The 19,609-nt window shown below is 32.4% G+C and overlaps 2 protein-coding genes and 1 pseudogene across 2 annotated transcripts; 1 reads left to right on the forward strand and 2 right to left on the reverse strand.

Moving 5' to 3' along the window:
* Positions 1 to 3,257: 3,257 nt before the first annotated feature.
* LOC122602105 (putative transcription factor bHLH041) lies at positions 3,258 to 7,680 on the reverse strand. The gene is made up of 8 exons (XM_043774834.1): positions 7,409 to 7,680; positions 7,142 to 7,285; positions 6,947 to 7,052; positions 6,794 to 6,808; positions 6,355 to 6,420; positions 5,541 to 6,170; positions 4,907 to 5,305; positions 3,258 to 3,476 (listed from the first exon to the last, which is right to left on the reverse strand). The coding sequence occupies exons 1-8, from the start codon at positions 7,522 to 7,524 to the stop codon at positions 3,408 to 3,410; spliced, it is 1,545 nt and encodes a 514-aa protein (XP_043630769.1). The 5' UTR covers positions 7,525 to 7,680; the 3' UTR covers positions 3,258 to 3,407.
* A 3,299-nt stretch (positions 7,681 to 10,979) lies between these two features.
* LOC122599401 lies at positions 10,980 to 14,718 on the forward strand (annotated as a pseudogene).
* Positions 14,719 to 16,269: 1,551 nt separating this feature from the next.
* On the reverse strand, positions 16,270 to 19,609 carry LOC122602418 (cytokinin dehydrogenase 3). Its single transcript, XM_043775101.1, has 5 exons — positions 18,982 to 19,609; positions 18,416 to 18,543; positions 18,042 to 18,305; positions 17,660 to 17,928; positions 16,270 to 16,579 (listed from the first exon to the last, which is right to left on the reverse strand). The coding sequence occupies exons 1-5, from the start codon at positions 19,607 to 19,609 to the stop codon at positions 16,270 to 16,272; spliced, it is 1,599 nt and encodes a 532-aa protein (XP_043631036.1).

Genomic DNA, 19,609 nt, shown 5'->3' on the forward strand with positions numbered 1-19,609 from the left:
ATTATTTCTTTGAATTTTGTCAATTTTAACCCCATGTAGCAGTTTGACCAATCCCACTTATTATTTCTTATTTAATTTTAAGAGTTATATTATATATATATATATATATATATCAGGATCATATATGATAAACCCTATATAATATATATGTATATATATATATGGGGATGGTAATATAAGGTTGTCGGGTATCTAAGCTTAGGTGTGGAACACTCACATATTGTTTTTTTAATCCATAAAAATCATGGGGGCTCATGCATTTATTCATTAAACAATAAATAGTAAAATATTAGTATGTGAGGAGTTCCACACCTAAGCTTAGGTGCCGGACAACCTTATATTCCCTTTTCCCTATATATATTTATATATAGGGTAACACACCGGTGAGAACATTTTTAAAATAAGAACGGTGAGAACACTTAAATACATCATTTTGATGCATTAAAAGTCCATAAACTAACATAGTGCATAACTAATTATCATTATTTAAGTGTTTAACAACACATTGATCTTTCAAAATCGAAAAAAATCACGTTTTTGGTTTTGTGCATCCATCTTGGATGCATATTATCAAATGATGCATCCGACAAAAAACGTGATTTTTTTCGATTTTGACGGATCCATGTGTTGTTAAACACTTAAATAATGATAATTAGTTATGCACTATGTCAGTTTTATGGACTTTTAATGCATCAAAATGTAGTTTTTAAGTGTTCTCATTTAAAGTTGGTTCTCATTTGATTGTCACCCTTTATATATATATATATATATATATATGGGGACAATCAAATAAGACTAGTCTTAAAATAAGAACGGTGAGAACACTTATATATATATATATATAGGAACAATCAAATAAGAACAGTCTTAAAATAAGAACGGTGAGAACACTTAAAAAACATCATTTTGATACATTAAAAGTCCATAAAACTAACATAGTACATAACTAATTATCATTATTTAAGTGTATAACAACACATTGGCCTGTTAAAATCAAAAAATCATGTTTTTTGTTTTGTGCATCCATATATCTTGGATGCATATTCTTCAAAATGATGCATCACAAAAAAACATGAATTTTTCGATTTTGACGGATCAATGTGTTGTTAAACAGTTAAATAATGATAATTAGTTATACACTATGTTAGTTTTGCGGACTTTTAATGCATCAAAATGATGTTTTTTAAGTGTTCTCACCGTTCTTATTTTAAGACTGTTCTCACCGGAATATTACCATATATATATATATCTTCTTGGGATCAATTTTTTCATTTCCTCTCATTTGTTTTCTCCCGATCATCAACAAAAGAGTGATAAAACCATCTACTTTTTAGAATTTCTTAAATATCGACGTCGTATAAGGTATTTCTAGGTTATTTCATAGATTTTATGTAATTCGTTTTTACAGTTCATTTTTTAGGATTTTCTTAAAACAAATCATTACGAAAGAAGTTTCAATAAAGGATTCGCATCTGATGAAGAATAGACTCCTAATTCCATTATTGTCACGAGTTGTCACATATCGACATTTCCTCGGTAATGACAGAACTAGCAAAGTTTTCGGTATCATTGAGTCTTTAGTCATCGAAGTTGTGCTATCGGAGTTTGATTTGTTATAAACTCATCTTTTTTAATTTTATTTGCATATATAGACGTCAATGGACCATTTGTGATAACCCATATTAAAAATACAATAAAGATTATTTTTTTCGCATAATGTGTCCCCTGTCTATAATGACATATAAGGAAGATGATGATAGTGGTTGTGAGGCAGTAGTGACGGGGATGACAGAAGGAGGTGACGGGAACAGTGATGTGGTTTGAGTTTTGCTTGAACATATATAGATATAGATTTACATGAGATCATTTATATAGATTTAATTATAGCTATGTTTGCTTAAACATACATAGATATAGACTTACATTATATCTCTACTCCCTAATAAAGCAAATTTCCCCCCCGCCCTCTATATATATATGTCTTTGAATCACCTTATTTGTCTTTGGACTTTTTTGTTTTTTTCTCTACTCTCTTATAAAGCAAAAGAGTCCTTTTTATTTTTAATAATTTATGTCTTTGAATTACCAGAATTGCCCTTGACATTTATTTAATAATTAACACTTTAAGCCCTTATCGTTTTAAATATTCCACTATCACCTTTACATCAACCTACACCATTTGAGACTTGACACCGCTACCACCAGAAATAATACTGTCACCGACAATACTAGACCGTCGTGCCCACTAATGCCGCCGCATTTTGCGGGTACTATGCTTGTAACATATAAGGAAGATGACGAAAGACGTGGTTGTGGGACAACAGTGACAGGGACGATAGAAGGCGGTGACGAGAACAGTGATGTGGTTTGAGTTTTGCTTGAACATATATAGATATAGATTTACATGAGATCATTTATATAGATTTTATTATAGCTTTGTTTGCTTAAACATACATAGATATAGACTTACATGATATAAATCAATCATAAGTATATATTTTAGGTTTGTGAGAGAGGATATGCATTAATTAAAAGAAGAAAAATAATAAAAATCACTAGTGGTCTTCTAGGGGTCGAAAAGACCCAAATTTTCTCATGTTGAAGATACATGAGAGAGTTAATGATATGTAATTAATTAATCATCATTATCTTAAAAGATGAAACCTGAACCTTATCTATTCTTCTTCTATTATATAAAGATTATGCACCCCTTGTTAAAAAGAAGAGCTGTGAAATGACCATTTTATCCTTAATGAATTAATTTACATCATGGGTCCTTTATCTTTTAAATATTTTCACCACCACCTTTACATTTACATCAATTTGCGCCATTTGACATTGTCGCCACCACCAATAGTTGTCACCATCACCACCCGTCGCCGACACCACCGATTGTCATCACGGCCACCGCCGCATTATGCGGGTACCGTGCTAGTCGTTTTATTAATGATTGTCAGTTACATTTAGAAACTTAAATGATGAAACATCTCGCGTAAAAATCTCATTGAAAACTAACTATGAAAAGACGTCAGCAATGCTAACGTATAAGATCGAACAACTAATTAAATCAAATCAACTAGGTTCTATTTGCATTGTTATTTAAATGTATATATTAATAAAGACTTCAAAACTTAAAAGAAAAACAAAAAGCTCAACGTACATATATATAGTCATTTGGTTTTTCTAATAGAACAATGCTAGACTTAGAAATAAATTATAAAATAATTAATGCGACGTTTGAAATGCACCAAATTTTCAAAAAGAAACTTTCTCATGTTTTTCTCTTTATATCGTGTTTACTGGCACATAAAATTTTATAAAACTATTTATAATTTATTTATAAAGCTAGCTAGCATTTTGTTTACTAACTAAATAAACACATGTGGCAAAACAAGAATGACAACAAATCATTGTTCCAGGTCATCAAGAAGCCTCGTTACTTCTTCTTGGAGGCTTGATTTGTCCCATTCATCTCCCTGTGAATAAAATCGACTGTTAAATGGAAAGTAATACTCCATAGCTAAAACTTAATTTGAACAATACTATTGGTTAGTTAAAAAAAAAAAAACCAAACTAGATGATTAATATTTATTATGTGGCATTTTTACAGTAAAGTGATAAAGCAAGAAAGAAATTTAAGTTTAACAATTAATGTTACATATAAAATGATAAGTATTGATAGTTTGATAGTTGCTTGTAAGTAACAATAGCGGGGGCAAAGGGTAATTTCTACTTTGGTAATTATTACTTAACTTAAAAAAAATTTTCAGTGACACACTAAAATAACCATGACATCCAATCTTATAGATGAATGTTTTATTCATATTCATAAGGGATTAAAGAGTTTGCAGATCGCATTGAAACACTTAGAGGCAAATCATGCAAGACTGGACACATCATTTTGAAAATGCAAGAATCTGCAGATGCACTAGGGGCTCAAGCAATTCTGTTTGATGAGTCACCATGGTATAAAGGTACAGAGATACTTCTATGAATCTCAAAGCAGTGGCATCAAATGTCAGTAGGAGGTTTGATTCTTAGAGGAATACCTTATAACGTAAGGGTGGTATTTGTTACTTTTGATGAAGTACACTTGAAGGAGCAAATGTAGGTTTTTTGGTTTCCATCTATTAATTGGGATCTGCTAACTAGTGTTCCTGGGGAATTAGTTGTTTAAACCGTTTGTTAAACCGTTAATTAGTTGGTAGTAGACTAGTAGTGTATATCTGAGTTTGTTAAACCGTTAATTAGTTGTTTAAATTTTTTATAGTGATTCAAGATCGACAAGATAAAGAATTTCAAGTATTTTAAGTTAGTAATAATTACCAAAGTAGAAATTACTTGTAGCATTGTTATAAATGTTATTATGATTTAAGTTGTATGTCTTTTGGGTTGAATGCCAACTTGCATAATGTGGTTTTTGAATTGTGGTTGTCGATATGTTATTGGTTGTATACAAAGCATGTCACTTTAATTTGATGGTGTAATTAAGTATATATATGTTTCAATCGAACTTGTATTTTGAAGTACATGTAGTAGATTTCTAGTTCATGGTCGCGTCACAAACCTAAGTTGACGATAACTACTAATTAACAGTTAATTGATATCGTAATACATGATGTCGTATACAAAATTATACTTTTTATATTAAAAAAACTCGGGTTCTGAATTTTATGGTAAAAATACTTGTCATTATATAGTAAAACCATTTTTCAAATTATATATATAAAAAAGTTCATATATTTATTGATTATTTTTCACCTAAGTTAAGATTTGAATGTATGGGTATACTGGTCATTTTACATATCAATTAATAAAGTTTTTCTACGATATGATACACTATCATTAATTTCCAGGAAAGTGAAGGAAAGATGAGGAGGCATGGAGTAGTTAAGAAAAAACCAACCTGAATGAGGAGTCTCAAAACAAGACGATTCGCAGAAGGTTGTTGGTCTAACGTCGACGACGTTTGCGTATCAGCATTCAGTGATATCACCGTCGCATTCTCCACTCTTTTCACCAACTCTAAAACACCAGCCATCAAATCCACAAGTTTCAAATTCCCTCTTGCATTCACTACTTCTAAATCCACCACTCGAGACTCTGAAGTCGATTCACCGACATCCCTTATAGTGATCACATTTTGTCTCTCGCCCGCCGAACCAGTACAATCCTGATTAAGTAGCAGCACTGCTTCTTTTTTCGACATTTCCAAAATCTTGTTCTTTTTGCTAAGCTCATCAACTTGAGATTTTAATGAAGTTATGTACTCCCTTGAGTTTGATAGCACTGCTGCCTTATCCTTCTAAAATCATAGCATATATGCACCGAAGAAATATTAATTACTGGTGGACTAACGTACGTATTTGATTTCCCATTTTGCACCATACAGTACTTTTTTTGTACTGAACTGGTTGTCTAATGAACTTTTAAAATTTGTACATCTACAAAAAAGTTTTTATGATGCACTAGTGATTTTAATTTTACATTAGATAAGGGGTGTTGTTATTTTGTGAAGTAGTAATAAATATGTTACGTACCTTTGAGCCAGGGGGAAGCAGTGCTCTCAAAGCTTGGAAGCTTTCATTGATTTTTTCTCTTCTTTTTCTCTCGGATATCATGTGATGAAGTTGATTGCTTGTTGGTCTAGTTGTTTGGATCATTTGATTTTGTTGGGCTCGAGCCTCACTAAGATTTCGGAAGAATGAAAGTGATCTTCTAATGAGGTTTTGTCTACCTTGATTTCGTTGTTTTGTAGGACCTAAAGATGACCCATATCTCTGAAATGCACTAGCAACTCGATGGTTTTGAGGCTGCTGGTGCGGCGAAGAAATGGCTTCAATAATTGCTCTTGTCATGGCAGCTTCTTCAAGCTCTCTTGAAGGTATCAATTGCGTAGTTCTAATTTGATTTAGAGCTTCTTGAAGCCGATCTTCCGTTGATCTTCTTGTCGCCTGGTTTGGTCCTTTGAGAGTCATCATTTCAGGCATATGAGACGTTGTTTGAATCATGTTGAAAAGAAAAGGCGAGTACTCGGCGCTGTTGTCCATAGATAATGATTGTAACGACGACGAAGATGATGATTCTCGAGCTTGACCAAGTTGCTGGGGAAGCACATCTTGTTGGAAGTCGCCAGGAAACAACTTCCTCAACTCCGTTTCAAAATTAATCTAGAAGTTTAATAATCACAAGTCAGGAAAAGATTAATTTACATACTTATATATATAATAATAATAGAAGGAAATGGTAAACATGGTCATCGTTTTTAATTCGATTGTGCATACCACATAAGTAGTACTGGAAAAATATATATATGTGAAGAAAAAAAAGGTAATTAATAATGGGATTTCTTACATGGGAGGAGTCATTGGCCAACCCAAGCTCAATCTCTCCATTCTTGCACCCCATGAAAATTGCAGTCTGTAATGAAATTAAGTACTTATGATATGATATCATCATTTTATATATATATATATATATGGTTTCCCCAACAAATTGTTAAAGACCACAAATCAATCAATCTGTGCTATCATCTTTCATTTTAATATCATGTGTGTCACCACACTTAATAATTACACAAATAAATCTGTATTAAGTTGGGTCACCACACTTAATTACACCCTATCCAAGATCTTGATGCATGAAAGAATGAATATTGCCAAGCTCAAACTCGATATTCTTCCAAGATTGATCATATCCTTTACAAGAATGAGGTGAAAAAACATGAAACAGCCGGATTGAGCAAAGATCGATCTTGAGCTTAATCACACAACATATATAATTTGCTAATTACCTTAATCCTTGCTTCCTGCAAAGTAAATGAAAGGATATACGCATTAGCTTAATTCACTTCTTACACGCATGAATAAAAAAGATTTACATTTTTCTCTTGATCTTTAATTTATAGTTCACAAAATTGTAATGAAAAGCTTAGTTAATTACTTACTTGATAAAATTGTACTTGTGCTGAATTTGATGCCAGTCTCAAAAGCTCCAACCCTTTACGCTCCACGTACCGAAGATCATGTATGAATGCATACCCTGGAACTCCTCTACACAAAAGATCACTTGCTCAAATTAAAACCTAGCTATTTAATAGTTATTGGGGGGAAAAATGCATGTTTATCGATCTTGTTCTTACCCATTGTACCGATCAATCAAGAACATAGATTTCTGATAATTAAGAAAAAACCTCATGGCAAGAGTACTCCCAGATGATGATGATGATGATGAGCTTGCTTGGTTATCGTCGTCTTTGTAAACTCCATCCTTATAGATCAAACAACTGAAATAATTACTCATGGCTATCAGAATGATTTTTTTTTAATAATGTATGTACGTAGTACCAATAATAATAATAATTGATTAATCAAGCATGTATATATGATCGAGAGATCGATGTACGTACTTGGAAGGATGGAGAAAGTGAGACCAAATGCAAACATAACTCAAACCAAATGAGTTGATGATTTGTTGAAACCAACTCCATCTTTCCGTTTCTCCAAGATTGAAAATGGAGTCCATAAATCTACCTTCAATTCAATTCAAAGAAGCTAATTACCCTATATACATATTATAATTGTATGTGGTCTTTAGGGGGGTTTGGAGTATATATATACGTGCATGTACTACATATATATGATGGAACTAGAAGGATTGGTGAGCAAGTACGTGGTAATTAAGTATATATATGGGAACTCATCAATGGAGCTTCATCAAGGATTTCTTCCATGGATGGTCCATTATGTGTGAACACACTACTAATATAAATTAACCATCTATATATTGACTCAGAAAATATATTAAATCCATACCCACACTTGATCAGAGGAATTGAAGAAAGAGAGACAATGATAGAAAAAAAGTATGTGTATAGTAGTGGCCTGGCCGGAACATGAAAATGATTTATATGATTAAGTGCCTTAAATTAAATTAACTATTTTAATTTAGTATTTTCCATATATGAATAATAGAGTATATGAAGGTCTCTTTCACTCTTTTACCATCTTTGGACTTTTATTTTCTCATTTGACGGGTATATATGTGGGTCATGTTTTGTTTTGTTTTATGGACAAATAAGTACGAAAATTAATTACATACTTGCAGGTACGTTATTTATTTAACCCAAGGAATTTATAGTTAAATAAATTTATTAACGTAAAATATTCTTACTTAGTTACGTGACAGAAAATTACTCGTAGTATTCTGGAACAATGAAAAAATAAGACAGAATAATGGGTAATGCATTTTATGTCATCGTCGTCCAAATATATATTTTTAATATATATATATACTTTGGGTATTAAGGTTTACTGGTTATAATTACACTTTATATATAAATGTCATCTTCATTTATATCAATTCCATTAATTAAAATAATATCTATAGATATCTGTTTTAATTAACATATATAATTCAAAGTGATAAAATGTATATATGTAACATATCATATATGCAGATCACTAAAATGTTGTATTTTTCTTATTCTCAAAGCTAGGCAGTCATTTATTCATGTTTAGTTGTGTAATATGTATACTAAATTTTTTTTTTTTAGAAAACGTTATTGAAAAGTTATTATTTTATTGTGTTTTCTGTTTTTTATGTTTCTTGAAGAACATAAATAGAAAACAAGAAATATTTCCCAAAACTGAACACTCTCTTAAACTTTTCAACAATAATAATATTGTTTGGATTATTTATAGATTAAAATTAAACTTGTCAAACCCTTGATTTCAAATGTTATGTGTGTATATATTTTTGGAAGCCCATTTTGGTTATATTTCTCTTTAATTAATACTCCGTACTAATTTGTTGTACGTATATCCCTCGTCCAAAAGTTGAATCAATCTAATATTCTAATGATCGAGCTTAAATTATCATAAATAAAATTCAATATTAATTAGGTTAATTTATAGACACGCATGAACGAACCATATATCAACCTAGTGTGCACATTGCATGGACATGTATGAGTACACACACATACTTATAATTGTAAGGTATATATATAATACGAGTAATATAGTTATAATCATAATGATGGTGTTCACACACACACACACACACCAATACTTGATCCTATATAAACAAATTGGAAATGGGGCCATAGATTGAAAACGTATATATATCACAGTGATTATTATTAATAAAGAAAATGAGAACATTGAAAGGTAGTGTGGTGTTTTTTGGGTGACGAAGAAGAAAGAAGAAGCAATTGGATTGGAGCGCGCCAGCCAAGATTAGAAAAGTATTGGGTCAAAAGTCAACTTTTCAAGATTTTCCAAGAAGAGTCAAAGGGGGTGGGTGGCTATTTCTCTCACTTATTTTTCTCCTTATTTTGAATATGGTACATCTTAAATTTATATTTATATATATACTAAAAACCTAACTGGTTTTTTACAAGTTTTTATACACATGGTACAACTACACATGCATACAACTTTGAACTCTTTACCTTTTAACCCCTTAAAGATTTTACCTTTTACATTTAAGCCCATCACCTTTTACTACTTTACATTTTAACTCCCTAAAGTTTTCTCTTTACTTTTTAACCCCTAAAGTTTTTTCCTTTTACAGTTTAGCCCATCAACTTTTACGTCTTTACCATTTAACCCCCTAAAATTTTTATCTTTTACATTTTAGCCTATCAATAAAATGCTTTATTGTTACAATGTCAAATACATGTTTGTTGGTGACTTTATCAAATTTGTACCAAAACATTGTCATCTGAAAAGATAATCTACTTGAGTCTCGCCACAAAGTGTGTAATATAATCTGCTGCAACGTTTTTAAGCTTAATGAATCATTGTCCACGACGTTACTATAAAAGCTTCGCAGCAACATGCGGGTGTTTATTTCTAGTTAATTCTATTTCCTATCATTAAATTTTCATATAAAAACCTTATAAAAGATACATTATTTTAACTGCTTTTCCAAACAACCACCATTTAATAAAATTACATATCACCACAATTTAAATACCCTAATTATATCATTAAGAAATTTACTAATGTAAAACTTCTCTTATTCACACGTTAAGGGCGTATTCAACATGTATATGAGAAACAGGTTGGGTCAAATTTAATTTTAACCAACAAAAAAATCTTCTTGTTCTAATTTTAATATTCAAAGTAACAAAAAGCTTTAGAAAGATGAAAATAAAAGTTAGGGATAATAGGGGTTGTTTTTATCACCCCTTGAAGGGAAACACGAGGATCTACCATTTTACTCTTTACATTTTTTGTTGAAGAATCAGTAGCAAGACACATATCCTTCCGGACAAAATGGTCGACGAAGTTAGGCTTCCACGATTATACAATCTACACAATTTCGATGTTGAAGTCGTTTCATAAAATTCTATAGTTTTTTTTTTTAAGTATTTTTTTTTTTTTACTTTTTAGTATTGTAATATTTTTAGTAGTATAATGTTTAATTTTTTTTTATAATTGTAATGTTTTACTTTTAATAATATAATGTTTGTATTTTTATAATAAAATTAATTTTATTAATATTTTGGTTAAAATAAAATAGAATAAAAAGTGTTAAAGAAAAGATAAAAAAAAAAAAGAGATCTTAGACTAAGAGGAGTAGTCCGTTCATTTTGTTTTTTTTTGCTCGGAACGTCCCCAGAATGCCCCACTTCGGTCCCGGGGTGCATTCCCCTTCCTTATATCGCGATCCCCTTTTAGTTTGTAACGTTTCGAAAGGCTTTGGAATTTTGTGGGAATATGTATTTTGGGTGCATAGAAAAAACATATATAGTAAATTATTATTTTTCCAATTCACATTAAAATAAAATAAAAGAAAAGCCCTTAAGGGCATTCCCCCACTAAGACTGTATGGTGCAAAGCGTCCTCAAACATGCCATCACGGGTCCCACACATTTAATGCCCACTTTACTCGTCGCATATATCACGCCTCTGCTTGTTTTTTAAAGTGGCGTTACCAAGAAAGCCCCATGGGGCACTATTCACAACGTTATGCGGGTGTTTTTTAAGCGTTTCGGTTGCTTTTTGGGCGTTCCAAAGGAGAGGCAACACTTTGCCCCTCTTACTAATTGAATGTTAGATGTCAATGTTTGATAGGTTAAAGGACATTCCGATAATAAAAGCGTTCTGGATGAGAAAAACAAAAAGGAACGGACTACTTCATTCGGTCTTAGTCTTATTGTAACCGGCTGAGTAATAGTTATTGGCCTGGGTGGGTTTAATTTTCTTTTTCTATTTTTTTAAAGAAATTGTAGTTTCGATAAAAGACGCCTAGTATGATAAAATTCATCAATAACCTCAAACTAAACATAAAAAACCTAATTCAAGTTGAAGTAAAACAACAAGATAAGTACAACGACACAACCCGTACTCTCGTAGTGGTTGTTGCTGTGGTGGTTGATGAACCGGATCCGGAAAAATTAACCCGAAAGCTGATAATCCTTCCTAAATCATTATGCAGTCTTCTCATTTTGCCGGAAAATCCCCAATCGTGATGCGTAGCTCTACTCACCTCCGTAAAGTCTCTATTTCTACTACTCCAAATTACTTTTAATATTTCTATAAATATTTATTCTTCATTTTTTTTCGACAGTCATTTTTTCAAAAGAAAACCATCAAATTTCCGCCAATATTTTACTTATATCTTTATTATCAATTTGTTATATATATGTAATATATAATATAATATATAATAGTAGTATTATTATTATGATAGGATTTCCAGATGAAAGGTAACAGAAGAAGATGCTGAAAGAAAAATTATATGGTTATTTAAATTTATTTTTGCTGGAAGTGCTACTATTGTTGGCTATAATATTTTTCCTTATTTAGGTATTTCTTCATATATATTTTCAGTTTGTTACTTTTTTTTTTTTAATTTAAAAAAGGAGCCCTCGGAATATGTTTAGTTAGGATATATATTTAAGTGTTGTAAAGACTAAAGATTGTATATCGGATTTACGCATGTCTACATAATTAACGGTAGCTATGTGGATCATTTTCGTAGAAATAACTATATAGCCGTCGGTACCAGACTACCAGTTGAGTTGCTTTTTTAAAGGTTGTAAATGTTTGTAGGTGATAATTTGATGCAGCAATCTGTATCGCTTTTAAATGTTAAGGATCCTTTATTTTAGAGGATGGGAGCATTCAGATTAGCTCGTTTTGCAACCGATGGTATATAATTGATTTATGGGTTACAATTGGGGTAAAATTAAATGTTGTTGTGACATGTGATTAAGTAGGTATATGTGTATATGTGTTTTAGATGAAAGAAGAATGATGATTATGGAGATGGGTGGGCGCAAAAGCTTGTGCAGATGTTGGGTGATGCTAAAGATGATTCTACACGTAAAGAAGCTTTGAATGCGATTTTTGCCATTGGTCGTTCAGGTTTATGGTCTTTTATCAAAACGACTCTGCTAGTGTATTTCCATAGTTCCCTAAGAAATACAACGTTACAAAAGAGCTGATAGAGAGGTTTGTTATTTGGATGTATGGTTTGAAGTTATTAGATGTTTGTGTTATTGTCAATTTGTCTATTAAGGAATGATATACGAAATGCTCACAATACTTAACAATGAAAAGAGGAATAGTCGTTTCTTAAATAGGAGTATTGGTGTCCCAAATTAGGTTAAAAACGGTTATAACTATTATTAAAAGTATAATTTGTTATTTTAAAAAAAAAAATACACTAATGCCTTGATGCCAATACAAATGCCCTATTAGTGTGTTTTGCACTTCTGCTTTGTGTTCTGCACTTGTGTTAGAAAAAGAAATAGCAAGTGAAGGCTTAATTGCTTAGCTCTATGATATAAAAGTATTGATGCTATTGCATGTTTATAAGAAGCTATTGATTTATATACTTTTTCATTCTCTGTTTTGTTGGTTCATATTATATTATGACAAAGCGGATAAATATTTGAAATGACCAAATCAAAAAGAGCGTAAAAGATTAATATCTTAAATGACCAAAGCAAATAGAGCGTTAAAGATTAATAAGATTCATAACCATCTAATTGTAGGTATATTAGTTGCTAGAAATTCTCTTAAGTTTCTCCGTGTTGAATTTTTGCTTGTTAGCTGTGGCCTGTGGGGGCCCTGCATAGTGCTGGAGCAATCTAGGTGATCATGTCTACTCCAAAATCTTCCGAGGATGCTGAGGAGGCTTCGAGTATGAAATATGATGCAAATTCCTCTTGAAATTAAGGTACTTTTTTTAATAGTTAATTTAGAACCCAAAATTAGTCAAGCTATAAAAGCTCTTTAGTGCTCTGCATTTTTATCATAACTTCTGATGATCCATTTTTTATTCTGTTCTAACCTTATTTTTTAGTATTCTTTTCTTGGTTGACCTTGTTTGCAGCTATACAAGTCCTGATTGCACCAAATTTTATGCATGGCATTGATAATTAGAAAAGAATTTCATAGATAGTTACTACCATAGTTGTCTGACTCGTAAATCTCGACTCGACTCTAAATCTGATTTTTTGACTCGTGACTCGAAACGTGACTCGAATCGTAAGAGTCAGGATATTTGAAAATATGGTATTTTTATAATTATGTGCAAGTATTTATTGTAGACATATTGTAATGTGTTAATGTATTAAGCTAAAAATTGAAGATACTATTATTAAAAGCATATAATAGAGTTATGTTTTAAAAAAAATTTAAAAATAGAAAAAATTTAAAAATTATTGTGACTCGTGACTCGGAACATGAATCGGACCGACTCGCACCACAAAACACGAGTCATGTTACGAGTCTGGAGTAAAGCGAGTCATCCCATCGAGTCGCCTCGTTTACGCTTTGTTTTGACTCGACTCGTACGAGTCGACTTGTGACTCGTACGAGTTTGACAACTATGTTACTACCATCTTTTTTAGATGGCCTTGAGTACATCATTACTTATGGATGGGGATGGCAATGGGCCGCGTATGGGCCGGGTATATATAATCCCGGACTCGGATCCGATAAAAGATTCTCGTCCCAAACCCGGACCCGGTCCCGACGGGTCCCCGTTTATCTAATAACTGTCGGGTAACGGGTTTTCTCATGGGTAATCGGGGATCCATTAACATATTTATGGTTTTTTGAAATCATCCACAAGCAACATATTCGAACCAGGTGGTACTTACATATGATAAATTCAGAATGCTAATATATTGAAAATCAAGAACTGTAGCCAAAGCGGCACTTTTGTACACGATGAAACTAACAGAATGATAAATTAGTACATTTCATAATATCTTTATTTTGTGATTACTCAATATATTAACTCAGTTGGCATTCCAAGCCTTTGTATACATATTGAAAATAAAAATATTAATATAGCCTTTGTATACATATTGAAAATAAAATTATTAATATAATGTAATGTAACATACTAAAATATATAGGTCGGGTATAGGGTTTGGGACGGGTTTCGGGTATACGGGTCGGGTATATGGGTTTCCATCTAAAACCATCCTTGGACCCGGACCCGCAAAAGAAATTGATATCATCCCCATATCTATCCCCATATCTGCCCCTAGACCTGCGTACCCGGACCAGAACCTGGCCCAAAATTGTCGGGTTTCGGTTTTCCCCATCAGATTATGGTTTTTTTGCCATCCCTATTTATGGATTGTCCCAAATGTACATGCCTTCTATGGAACTGAATGTTACAAAGTTGCCCAAAGAGCAGGAATAAAATGATGAAATATTGCTACTGTTTATTTGAATTGGAAAATTTTGCCTGCTCTTCATGTTTGTTGTATTACTTGTACACTTCACAGTCTAGTAACTCATTTACAGTTGCTAACTGATTGCTCTAAAAACTCGCACACAAATATAGTATATACATATAGGTTGCACAAATAAATCCGTATAACAAAGACTCAAAGAGGTCTTAAAATAAATCAGGCCACCTTTTTGCTGTGAATTTCAGAAATCTAAATGATATAGATCACTTGCGTAAGAGTCATTCCACAGCTACAGAAATTAATACGCAGCCTCAGGAACAACACCCCAAATGATACATAATTTGGTAATGATGACCTATCTGTCGATCTTGCAAGTCTCCGATCAATTTTCTAAGGACCGCTTACTATAACTTCTGCAAACAAAAGGATTGTAATGTACCAAAGTACAGAACAAATTTCTACCTTTATTAACTTCACCCTTCATAATAACATGTTAAACAAAGAACAAGCAACAAACTTCCTGCAAAAGACTATTTTGATTGCAACCTCCATAATTAGAAACTTTCCTATCAAAAAAGTTGAACCCGAAAAAAGGAGTTCAGTAGTTCACCAATATTGAATCTGGTTTCAAACGAGCTAGTGAACATTTTTCAAGTTTGCATCTTCGTAGGTAACATCTTCAAGGTGGACAGATAACCAGTTGGAAAACAGTCATAAGGATATTCCGTGTAAATCAGAGTCGAAATACTTCTGAATTGGAAATAACCTCCTTTGTTTACCTGTTTTAATTAATTCAGGTTACGTTGGAGCTGTATAATCAATAAGGTAGACAGATTTCATAAGTAATCAAATCCCAACGGCTCAAATACTTAGATTACTCTCGTATAATGGAGCTCCATTTGATATGGTTTTGGTCGTTACGAGTTAGTATATGTGGTCCTTAAGTTTGTGATTAGTGTTGTTTGGTCATCGTTTATCTTTGATCGAAGGATTCAACTAATGCTAATATTTAAAGTTTGAACCAAAGTCTAACTTAATCAAATCTTCGTTAGGGAAAACATTTACCATTTCCTGTGTGTCACAAATATGATATTTTACCATCTCAAATATTAACCTGAAACAATTACGAGTATCATACAGATATATTTTTTCATTCATATCACTATTGTTTAAAAAGACGTTCATTTTTTTCCCATTTAACTCTACTATGTTCGAATCTTTTTTTTTTTTTTTTTGAAAGGTTATTCCTTTTTATTTGATTTATATTTACACTTTGACTGCTTGAAATCTTGAATAGCAAATTCATTTCTTATCCGAGATAATTGTTTGGTAATGATAAATGAATATCGTATATTTTTAGCGATATGCATGTTTGTCGAGTTATAATGCTAATATATTCGAACCTCACCATTTGTACGCTTCCTAAGTACCCACTTTGTAAAGGAAGCTTTTCAAATAATTAAGTTACCAACGCATTCCATCTACTAAAATAACTAAATCACATTCCATCTATCGAAAGGTATTTCTGCATTAACATAGATGTCTACATATGCACATACAATAACGATAACATATACTCATGGAACTAGTTACTCTACTTAAATAAATTTGAAAATTCTTTGTCCAGGAGATAATATCATTTTTGGATCATACTTGGCTTTTCTCTCCTCAAACAAACTCCATTTTGCACCAAAATGCTTCATCCATTCTTCTTTTGTTTTGTAATATTGTGGAAGGTATTGCTTGACTTCAATGCCAATTTCATCACATAACTCTAGTATTCTTTTATTTTGATCATCGATGATTTTCCCGTCTTCAACATTTCTAGCGGAGTGCAATAAACCTACGGTGTAAAACACATCATCATCGTCGCCCTCTGATATGATAGCAGACATCCGAGCATCCCACCTGTGATTTTCCGAGTTATTGACTTATATGAGAAGGAAAAAATTGACAAATTATACATGCGGGTCTTATTTCTAACTCCTAAAGTTGATGATGTATCTGAGCGGGTCGAGCGGGTAAAGTAAGTTATGAGCGGTCACTCATCCCAAATGTTGGACTCATACACACCGCCAAAGCAATTGCTTTTATACACACAGCCGCTACACTTTTTCATTCACCCACAATTTGGAGTGGACTTTTATTTGTTAATGGATGTTGAATTATTTAATTAAGGTGAGTTATTATTTAGACCCACATTTAATTCTTTTTTCTCAATTTTCCGATCAACGAAGGGGATGAATCAAAAAACACTAAAAATATTATTTTATTATTCTTAATTTTTACTTTTATCAATTATTATTATTATTGTTCCAAGAATCACAAGATATAATATGTATCAGAATGGTTGCATGTATTCCAGCAGTATGTGTTTGTAATTTTGAAGTATTCTTAGCTAGCTTACTTACATCAAATAATAAATGAAATGGAAAAAAATTATCAGTTTGTTACCCTCTTCTTTTTATACTCCGTATATGTTTACTAGAAGAACTTTATTTTATTTTTTATAATATAAAGATATGGTCTAGAAACCATAACAGAGAAGCTTTAGTTTTGATTGGTTTAAAATATGATTTTGAGTTTTCCAGTTGTTAATCAAAGAATTGGATAACGAATTGCCATAAACATTTATTCTATCGTATTCTTATTTGAATGTTATTTGATTAAAAAATGCGGGTCGACCCGCACCCGACCCGTTTTGACCCGCACCCGTTTGACCCGCATTATTGAAATGACCCGTTTTGACCCGCACCCGTTTCGACCCGTACCCGTTTTGACCCGTTACCCAAACCCGCCCGACCCGCCCATTTTGCTAGGCCTAGGCATAACGAACATAAATCAACTACTTATAAGAATTTGATTTGATTCACAGAATAATTAAGTTTCCTTTGAAATTAGAGATGGGTATATGAACAGGTCGGCAATGTTGTTGAGTCAAGTTTTCTGTAAAAAATAAAAATAAAATCACGGGAGGTAGTTAATTACTTTTTCCGGTTCATGGGGTAGACGAGGAAAGGCCCCGAGCTTTTGTTTTCTTTTTGAATAATACCGATGAACACACGTTGATTAAAATCTTGAATGCACGATTTTGGGACAAATAGATTTAACCATGGATGTGGAACATCCCACAGTCCTTTGGATTGAAGCTTCAACTCTTCAATTCTCACTCTATTCAGAAAATCCACAAATGATACATCTTTCTTGAAAATAAATCCAGTTTCGAAGCTCAACCCTTTGAACATCTCATCTAGTTCCTACAATCACAAAAGTATAATTTAAAGTTGGCCTAGTTAAAGGGGTGCAAAAAATAGAAATATCGATAGAGATAATTATATATATATAATGTGGACAGAAAGAAATTAAGTACCTCATTGACGGTTGTTATGCTGATATCGTTATAATATTTGACAACTTCTAAGCTATAAACGACTCCATATTTGGATGCTAAAGAATTTACTTTGGATTCATCAAGAACTGAAAAAAATGAAGATCTCCAGTTATTTGCAGAACTCTTCTTCATAATAAGCGAACCTTCAACATAATTAGGTCCGTTGTTATCAATCGAGATCAAATGTTCTTGATCCTTAGTGAAAGCATCAAAGTCTTTGTAAATCATCCGAATCCATTTCACCTAAAAATATTTTAGAAATTAGTACTACAATGTATTGAAATAGATGCATATATATATAGATCGAATTATGAGTTAGCATATTTAAATTTGAGTGTATATATATATGTTACCCTTGTTGGTGCCTTATGAAGAACAATTCTTGCTCGAGTTATGATCCCAAATTGGCCAAGACCTCCAAGAACTCCATAGAAGAGCTCAGAGTTCACGGTTTTGGAGCATGTCATGAAATCCCCTTTTCCTGCGAGTAGAGATTATATTAATTGATTTTGAGAACATTTATATATTTTGAACACGTGACACCTTTAGACTACCAGTCCCCAAGCCATTCATATATTTTGTACAAGTACTCTCTCTGTCCCATATTAACTGTCTTAGTTTGACTTTTTGAATGTTTTTCTTTCAGCTTTGACCGTAAATGGTTTTTGTTTGTATTACATATATGAATTGATTGAATTTAAAATATAGCTTTCATTGATATATCAACTAACATATAATGCAAACAAAGATATTTACAGTCAAACTTGAAAAAAAAAAAAAAAGATTTGACCAGTCAAACTAAGACATTTAAAATGGAATAAGTGAGTATTATTTTATAGCACAAACAAAAATATTTCAGCTAAAAACCCTAAAAACTCAAAATGCAGACATTTAAAATTAGACGGAGGCAATATTATACCTGTGATGACATCCATCTCATGCACATTGCTAATTTGGGGACCATGAAGGAACGATTGCCCACTAATCCCAGCATTCGAAAGGGTACCGCCAACGCTAAGATACAAGTAATCCGTCCACGAAACCGGTGCTAGTCCATGCTCCATCGCCGTCCTCAAAACATCGATCCAAAGAACCTCACCGCCAACATCACAATAATACCCTAAACTCTCACTCCAACAAACACTAACACCACTACTCAATGAGCTCATTTCCACCACCACCCCGTCTTTCACCATTGCCTGTCCTCCCACGGAGTGACCATGGCCTCTAGCAGTGATCTTAAACGGATAATTAGAAGCGTAGGAGGATTTAATGAGGCGAGCGATGTCAGAAACGGAGGAAGGATAGAAAACGCCAGATGGGGTTTCTTGAAAAAGCTTACCAAAATCAGAAGAGGCTGTTTTGATGGAATTAGTGTCTGTATAAAGCTTGGATGCAATGTCAAGAGATAGAGTTTCAAATGGGATAAGTGAAGTACTAGTCTTAATATCTTTCCATGGTGTAAATTTGGTTAGTATTATTGAAACCAAGTTATTTATTATATATAATGCTAATATATATGCACGAATTACATGAGCCTTAGTCAT

The sequence above is a fragment of the Erigeron canadensis genome, chromosome 5 (assembly GCF_010389155.1).
Source record: "Erigeron canadensis isolate Cc75 chromosome 5, C_canadensis_v1, whole genome shotgun sequence".
In the NCBI taxonomy this organism is placed as follows: domain Eukaryota; kingdom Viridiplantae; phylum Streptophyta; class Magnoliopsida; order Asterales; family Asteraceae; genus Erigeron; species Erigeron canadensis.